The sequence below is a fragment of the Protopterus annectens genome, chromosome 8.part0, assembly GCF_019279795.1.
Source record: "Protopterus annectens isolate FY-2018-M chromosome 8.part0, PAN1.0, whole genome shotgun sequence".
NCBI lineage: Eukaryota > Metazoa > Chordata > Ceratodontiformes > Protopteridae > Protopterus > Protopterus annectens.
Genome location: NC_056741.1, coordinates 1,337,024,288 through 1,337,032,885, shown reverse-complemented (window position 1 = coordinate 1,337,032,885; position 8,598 = coordinate 1,337,024,288). Strand labels below are relative to the sequence as shown.

General features: G+C 37.5%; 1 protein-coding gene across 1 annotated transcript in view; it reads right to left on the bottom strand.

Annotated features, from left to right (window-relative positions):
• The window catches only part of LOC122808477 (probable ATP-dependent RNA helicase DDX5), a 710,554-nt gene that overhangs the window by 473,053 nt on the left and 228,903 nt on the right, over positions 1-8,598 (bottom strand). Inside the window, exon 5 of the mRNA XM_044079433.1 lies at positions 7,273-7,406. Coding sequence (XP_043935368.1) covers positions 7,273-7,406 — 134 coding nt within the window. The remainder of the gene's footprint in view (positions 1-7,272; positions 7,407-8,598) is intronic.

Here is an 8,598-nt window from a genome sequence, read left to right as displayed (position 1 = left end):
GGTTTTTTTTTTAAGAGTTGATGCATAAAGCTGGAGGAGTGAGGGTCTCTCCTCACATGTGGCTGCAAGGGAGCTTGCCCTTTCCCAAAAAAAAATCAGTCTGTCACTTGAAAGTTCAGTAATATGGATTCAGAGTTATGCCATTTGCAGAAATTACCTTTGGAAAGATGACACGCATCTCACATGCACACATACAAAATGTTATGGTACTATGGTGTTAACAGCTAATATTCCTTTTAAATTTCTCCAAAACTTTTGGGTTTCTGATACCATTATGAGAATGGACCCCACTCCCAAGTCAAAGTACGATTAAAGTTCATGAAATTCGTATCATTTCAGTCTTTGATGTTAGCCAAAAGTGCTCTTCCCAGCACCTGCAATGTGCCCAGGATTGACTCCTACAATTCATAAGGACTTGCATTTAGATAAGAGACCCATTAATCCTATTTTAACCGTCTGGGTATCCTTCCACACTGCCCTCATTTCTGCATGCATATCCTGGTATTTTAGGACTCTCTCTGTACGCAAGACACTAATCAATGGGTGTAGCAATTTCAATGATCAATGCTACTTTTGTCTTTTCATGAACTACTTACTAGATCTGGTTCTCTTGCATCTTTTTTTTTTTTTTTTTAACTCTTGGTAATAGGTTGTCTCATGTGATATAAATATCATTTTTATAATGCTTTGTGGCTCAGGTTTCCAAAGCTTTTCAGCCACTTCAGTATTATGCTTGCACAATTCCCAATGTAACAGTCTTGCCATGTTATGCCTTCCAATATATACAGGCCTTCTGCCACTGGTTTAATCACACCTAGCAACAAGATATGCACGCGTTCACAATTCTGTTTTTCATTTGTCTTTTTCTCCATGTTCAACAGGTTTTTAACCCATCGTGCAAGTAGTCCACTCTCCTCGGCTGCCAATATTAACCTTACTTTTGGTTTAAATTCAACTGTAAACCACTCCTGCATTAGATCCTGATCAACATGAGGTTGTTTCAGGATTTTTCTGTATTTGCAACTATATTTGGGCATTTTCCACATTTCTTGCCTCCTCATCAGATCCTTACTTTTTTGGCACATTTCAGTTGCTGCCTGATTTTTGTCTACTTATTCATTATCCATTCTTGCTAAACATGGACATATTTCTGCTAAATTAAGCAAGGAAGTCATCTTAGACTTGTTCTCTCCATGTTTTAAAACTTTCACTGTTTTAATCTTGTGACTTCAGCAGATATGTATGCAGCCCTATGATTGTAGACCAATTTTGTGGAGGCTCGTACCTTTTTCAGAATGAGTAATCTTGGTATACACAGATTCTTAGAAATCATTTGATAAGCTTGCTGCATTTTTCTCGTTTTTCCTGTCTAGTATGTTTTGGGACCAATCCCAAAACTAAGAACAGGAAAAGCAAAATGGTTCATTGCTTGGACTTTATTCCTAGATGTCAAGGCTATTTTCAGTATTACATTTTAATCGTCTAAATATTCCCAAGTTTTATTTGCAATTGTTCATATTTTAATGTTGATCCTTCAATTCCCAAACATTTACATTCCACATCACATTCCTGTCCCAGACTGATATTAGTGGTGCTGCAGCTTTCCTGCTTTTAAAAGTTGTTTTTGCACATGTATCAAAACCAAATCACATTCTTATATCTGAGAAAGTCTTGACCACTTGCGATTGTGATTTAAAGTTCCTCATGTAATGAGCTATACACTTTTAAAGTCATCCACAAAAAGAAGTCTTTACACTTGGTCTTCTAGGATCCAAATTGTAACCATAACAGCTTAATGGGTTAAGGGCAAGACAAAAGACCAGAGGTGACAGAGTGACCCTAGAATATTCTTCTGAATTTTTATTCCTGGGATAGAAATTTGTCGTTAAACATGGCTTAGCTGCAAAGTAGTCTGCCACTGTCATGGTCATTGTAACGTTTACTGATCAATACAGAATGAATCTTCTACATCTGTAAACTTTCACTAAAGCATCCATGAAAATGTGGGATACTGGCAAATGCTTTTTTGTAGTCTATCCATGCCATACTTAGACTCTTCCCCTTTTACAATTCTGCATTTGACTATTTTTTAAAAAATGATCCGCTGTTCCACAGGCCTTTCCTACTCTTGTTCGACTGCCATGACTGAGTTTTCTTCTAAATGAGTACAAACTCTTGTCAGCATTAGTTCCAGTGTATAGTATTATACATTGTTGGAAGGCAAGTTAATCATCTATAATTTTTAGAATATCTTGCAGGTTCACCCTTAATGAGTATTGTTTTTTCTGTTAATCAGGTTATCTGTTCCGGGTGCACATATATATATTTTCTTCTCAGTACTGAATCTTTATGTAAAGATAATATTTTTAGCCAGAAGTTAGGCAGGTATTTTTAGCCAGAAGTTAAGTATGTACTGCATCTGGGCCTGGGGTTTTCCTGTTACCTTTTAATTTTGTTTCAATTTTTCTGGCTTCTACTTGATCCCATTTCATATCCCGTACATCTGATTTTTTTTCTCTATTCATTCAGCATTCTTTATGTTCCATAGGATCTTCATAAATATTTCTCTAAAATATGTCTATTTCTTCTCTTTTTGGTGGCGTTCCTTCTGCCTTGTTTTCAAATTCTCTATAAAACTTTTTCAGCTCATTAATAAGTTGCTTATTTTGTACTTTTCCTTTATGTTTATCTGTGTATCTTCTATTTTTCGGCCTGTGCTGATAGTTTATTTGCAATAGTGTACAATAGATGTGATAAAAGCAGCATGCAGTATCAGAACAGACCAGGATCTATATTGGAGTATTTTTATCTGTTCCCTCTTCTGCACTCAACAGTAAAGACTTCGCCTTAATTGCTTTATAGTTCTCTAATTCAATACTTTCATGATGGAATTTGATTTCTCCCCTTCCTTCCCCTGACTGCCCAGTGTTTTGTGGCAAGACTGTCATTAATTTAGCTGCACAGTAATGTATCCTCTACTTCTGTTATATCACATGAATTTCTATGAACATTCTTGATTACTGTATTTCATTAAACTTGACATTTTGGGCCTTACTGACTTTCAGTAATCTATTTCTTTTATTGATCTTAATGTGTCTATACATCTCTATTAAATCAAGCAACTCCTCCCTTAGATCATTTTCTTCTCAAGTAAAGGCACATTCTTTGTTCTCAGTTTCCAGCAAGCATTCTACAGAAATTTCTGAACATCTTTCTGCAACACTCTTTAGCTTCATCCTGCGTCATTCATTGCTTTTTCATATGAGAACTCACAGGCCTATCACTCAATATTGACTGCATCAGAGATGCCAGCTTGCTGTTCATTCCCCTTGCTGTGCAACTCCAGCTGAACCTCTGCACTGGTTTCCTACTAAATGCTCCAAAGTATCTTCATATGGCAACTGATCAGATGCTTCCTGCTCCACTGGTTTCTCCTCAGTTTGGGGACTCATTGCATCATGCTGTGATGTTAGAGTTAGATTTTCTGCACTAAATCCTTCAATTTGCAGGTATTCCATAACCTCGTTTTTTTTTTTTTTTTTTTTTTTTAATAACTTCTACTTTAATCTTCTGTTCTACATTCCTCCTCTGTGATCTTAAGGAAGATTTCACAATACAAAAAATATCTGGGTGCTTTTGTATTTTTCTTTGAATATCTTTGGAACTGCTTTTATTTTTTATTAATTTAGCTTTCTCATTTGCATAAATATTGAGACCAGTATCAGATCTCTCTCTCACTTTCCCACGTCCATGTTCCTTTTTTATACCTTTCAAAAATCTAGATTTTTCTTTATATTTGCACACCTCTGCAGTTTCTTTTTTCCAAATGGTGCAAGTTTCTTGGTCTATATAATGTTTTTCATGAATCTGTTGCATTAATGAACACGCATTTTGCATTTGGAGCTTTTGACAGTTTTTCTTGTACAAGTATTTTACTTTCTTCCAATTTCTCTCAATTTTGTACATTTTCTGTCTGGAAATTTTGGACTTCTATAATGCTATGTGATCTTCATGATGTTGCAACTGACTTGTGGAATTAAGTGCTTTGTTAAACAGCAAAGCATCGTACACTTTGTCCTGCCCACAACATTAAGGAATTTCATTAGGGATGACCACATTTACAAAGCATTTCACTTATTTAAACCAATACATGTTGCCTGGACTTAACATGTGGCAATCTGACCATGTCTGAATGATACCACTGTGATGTTGTCAAGGATATTATACAGTACCCTACTGATAAATCTACAAATTCATAGCATCTAAACACACTGGGACTCTAGCTCACTTATTTCTAGATTTAAAGAACAAAAATGGGGATGAGGCTTAATAGGAAGATGGCAGAGAATACCAGGTTAGAGGTTAACACAAGACGAAAGTCATTACAACTAGAGGCCGTGTCCTACAACCTCTGAACTACCAGATAAATTAATCAGATTTCCTTTGTGAAATGCAGATTTTAATCAGCTCATCAAGAACATTTACAGATTGCTTCTAAACTAAGGAACTACTATACCTAATCAGCTTTTACATGTGTTTATGGAGAACAAATCAAACAGAAGCCATTGTCAAAACACCCATCTTAGTGCTGCCAGTCTCAAGGACACAACAGCAAGACACTATCATCTGCTTCAGGAAACCCATTCTGGGGTGGGGTGAGATGTACATTTAGAGATTCTTGCATTTCTCACCATTATTTTATTAGCAGTACATGCAGCACCATCATTATTGCTCAAAGGAAAGAACATATTAATTACATCTCTCATAAAAGAACCAATCTAATTGGTACTTACCAAGATAAGTCTCGCACCAAGAATGTAGACAGTCCCAACTGGCAAACAGTCATTAGAACTTCACATGTAGCAGAACGTGTTTGAATTTTAAAGCCATAAGTTTGGAGTAGCACTGTTTGCTTGCCATTTGTTTGGCAGAGCAAAGTGTCTGCTGCCTGTTTCACAGAGCCAACTGCCTTACTGGCTTTCAAAGTCTTTGAAAACTTGTATGACTTCACACTTTTACACTTTTGTAACATAGTACAGGGAACAGGTAAAGCTCTATGCATTACAAAGAACTGTGATTAGGTTCACAGGCAAGTACTACGCTAGCTGTCTTTGTGGACCACTAAGCCTAGCCAATTTTCCTTAGTGAGAATAAAACAATATAACTCTCTTCTGTGAGGTAAACACCTAAAGTATTTTGCCAACCCCCCAGGAGACAGGTCACCAATCAAAATCTTTTGTGTTCTCAACATAGATGCCAATAATCAATTTCTTGGCATCCATGTCTCAAACACAAGCTGATAATTGGAACCCAGATTACAATCAATATTAATGTCTGGCTAATCAGCTTTCTGAGATTCACATGGTTTACAGCCAGAAACAGAGGAACCAAACCCAAACTACCAAGCAACGTTAACAGCTAGTGGCTTTAACCCCCTGAGCTGTATCTCTCCCTTTTTTAAAAAAAAGAGCACCAGAAGCAAAATAGAGAGCCTGACATCAGTTTCATTTTGGAAAAGAATTTGCCCATGTTCCTCCAAATAGGACTTTTCTGCCTGTCACCATATACTTCCTTAAAAGCAGCCAGCATCTCAAAACAATACAGGAGAATCACAAGTTCAAAATTGTTACTAGGTTCCCATTTCCATTTTCCTTCACTTGCATATTTCTGAAAGGGGAAGAAAGCATTGTGTGCCAATTTGTTTGAAGTTAAAAATACATTAAGAATTACTTTCATCTGAACATCTTCCCCATAGGTAATGGCAGTATTGTACTGAAGGATTCAAAGTGCCAGATTCCTCTTCTCCTGTGGTAGAAGATAAAGCAGCCTTACCCTGTATGAAAAATAGTGAGCCTGCTTAAATAGTGAGCCTGCTTAGGGTTTTAATTCAAGCCAATATAAACTGCTAGTGATTAATAGACCAGCCATTATACTCGCGCTAGGAAAGCTGATGAAAAGACAAGTGTCCTCAGTGGACAAAGGCACAGCCTGCCATGCGGCTTCAGTCAATAAATCTAGAAGGTTGCCATTACAGCCACTGGGATATTTCCCCATGTGCCTGCAAGGCTACAGGACTTGTCCACTATATACTGTATAACTAAAGCAGGCATCAGTTTGAATGACCCATACATTCTGTTCTTTAACTTATGCTTATTAAGTACTACATGCCTGCCTGACCAAGGATGCTGCAGAGGCAAGTGGGACTAGATCTGTGGGTAATAACAAAAGGTAGTTTTGTAAATTAACAATTCAACAAATTAATCCAAGGATATTTAAAGCCAAATTAGCCTCACCATGCAATCCCCCTGTTGAGTTAGACTCCACACATTTGCATGAACTCTACTTTCTTTACACTGTTAACCTTGCAGATCTAATTACACATACAGGTTCTTTGATTTCTGCAGTGTATTTCCTTCTCTATTTGTAAACCCTAAACTGAGCCAGAAAACAGTCCGGGTTGAAGCAGCAGAATAACCCAGTAAAATTTACATAAATGTCTGGTTGCTGGGAGAACACACTCAACCGCAACAGTTTCCAAACAGCCTTATAATATGCAGACTGAAGCATTAGGTTGGGTTGTATGGCAGACCATCAATTGATCATACAGGGAGAGAGACTAAGCTCTTCTGAACCAAGGAATCAGAACACAAACTTCTGATCTGGACCCCAAATATGTTCTAGGATTCTTTAACACAACAACTTCTTTCTGGGCCATGGGGCAAACTATGAACAAAACACACAAGAAAAGTGACATTCTCCCTGTATGAGTAGAGCTAGTAATAATATCATATCAAGTCCCCCTGTCTTTTGGATATTATGGCCTTATAATTTTCCTTTAAAATGAGTGTCTTATAAAAGGATCAAAATTACACTATGGCATTTTGATCTCATTTGGAACTACATGACTGTACTTCAGAAAATTTAGAATCTTTTAATGAATACAGTTCAAGTGTACATATGATGCTGAAAGCATTTCCACTGAGTCAATAGCTTTTGCTACAGGCCACTTATTTTTATTTTGTAATGATTCCATTCCAGTTGAACCCACTGAATTAACTGCTTGCCTTATGAGGATATTACTTCAAATCACAAATTAAAATATTAGGTTATTTCTAGTAGCTTTTTACTTTCTGCCATTGCACTGCCCAAGAAACACTCAAAATGATGATCCAGCCAAAATCTAGTTTCCAATGTACATAAATACAAGTGAAATGTATGTGAAAGTAAGTTGAAACCATTAGAAATTTTAGTCTACTGAATATCAATACTTACAGCTAGTGTCTTGCCAGATCCGGTCTGTGCAACTCCCACAAGGTCTCTTCCACTAAGAGCAACAGGCCATCCTTGCGCTTGAATAGCGGTTGGTCCTGTGAAGTTCTGGTTCACAAGAACATTCATAACATAAGCTGGAATAGAATGTTCAAACCGATAAGTAGCAATTAACATAAGTTTTTTAACATATAAAATGCTTAATACAACGTGGGACAAATCAAAAATGGTATGTGTCCTCAAAATTCTCCCACTTCACTATGATGTATGACCTTAGGCCAATCTACGTGAACAGTTCAATGTTAGTCATATGTTGCTGTTTCTGGTGCTTCCTAAAAGTAAACAGTGTGACTGGATAAGTTCCAAATATTTCAGTCTGCCATTACAAACTCAGAACAGAATGCAAAGGGTCTGCTGTATGAATTTTAGTGAAAATTCACATACATTTCCTCTTTTCAAAATCATCAAGGGTGGGAGGGTGGCCTAATGGTTAAGGTGTTTGCTTTGCAAACACAAGGTACAGGGTTTGAATCTCACAGGGGATAATTATCTAGGCTTAAAAATGGCTCGCAAGGGCAGTTAACCTAGTACTAACCTATGAAACTATGTAACTATGAAACTATTCACAGGCAGCAGTTTAGCCCATATGAAATTTTAGCAGCCAGTAGAAGGCAAGTAGTGACAGTAGTGCTCATGCATCTGCTTGAACTTGAGTGTGCTTACTTTGTACGGCTAAGTATTTCTGGTTTCTATAGACAGTCTCTCTCCTGTAACAGGACTCCATCATGTAATCCTCCAAGGAAGGGAAGGAGAGGGATCATTGCCAAGCACTCCCTAATACCTAGATGTAGATAGCAATAACTCTCCATTTGTCCTATTCTTTTGGCTCTACACATTTTCAGAATAGTAATGTATTACAAAGCACATTAACCACATCAGCCAAACTGTTTATAGTGGCAAGTTTTACAACTCCCACATCAGCACTTTGCATGCAGTATGTGTATAATTACCACCTGTAATACCTTGCCACATAGCAAGATGTTGTCCCGTTAGATTCTCAGCTAGAGCGTCTTCTGTGTGGAGGCATACGTGAATGGGGCGTGCCTTCATTGAAGGTTGTGCGTCAGGGCTGGTAACCCGGTACGTAAAAATCCATTACCAATCATTAGCGGACCGGAGTTCCACTGTGGCGACCCCTAACCGGGAAAAGCCGAAAAACACAAACAATACCTTGCCACAGAGGCTCTGCTATGCCAATGTGAACTAGGTCTACTATTCAGTAGTTAAAAACCAATGATCCGCAAACCTTGAAACAGTGAAGTGTCTTGG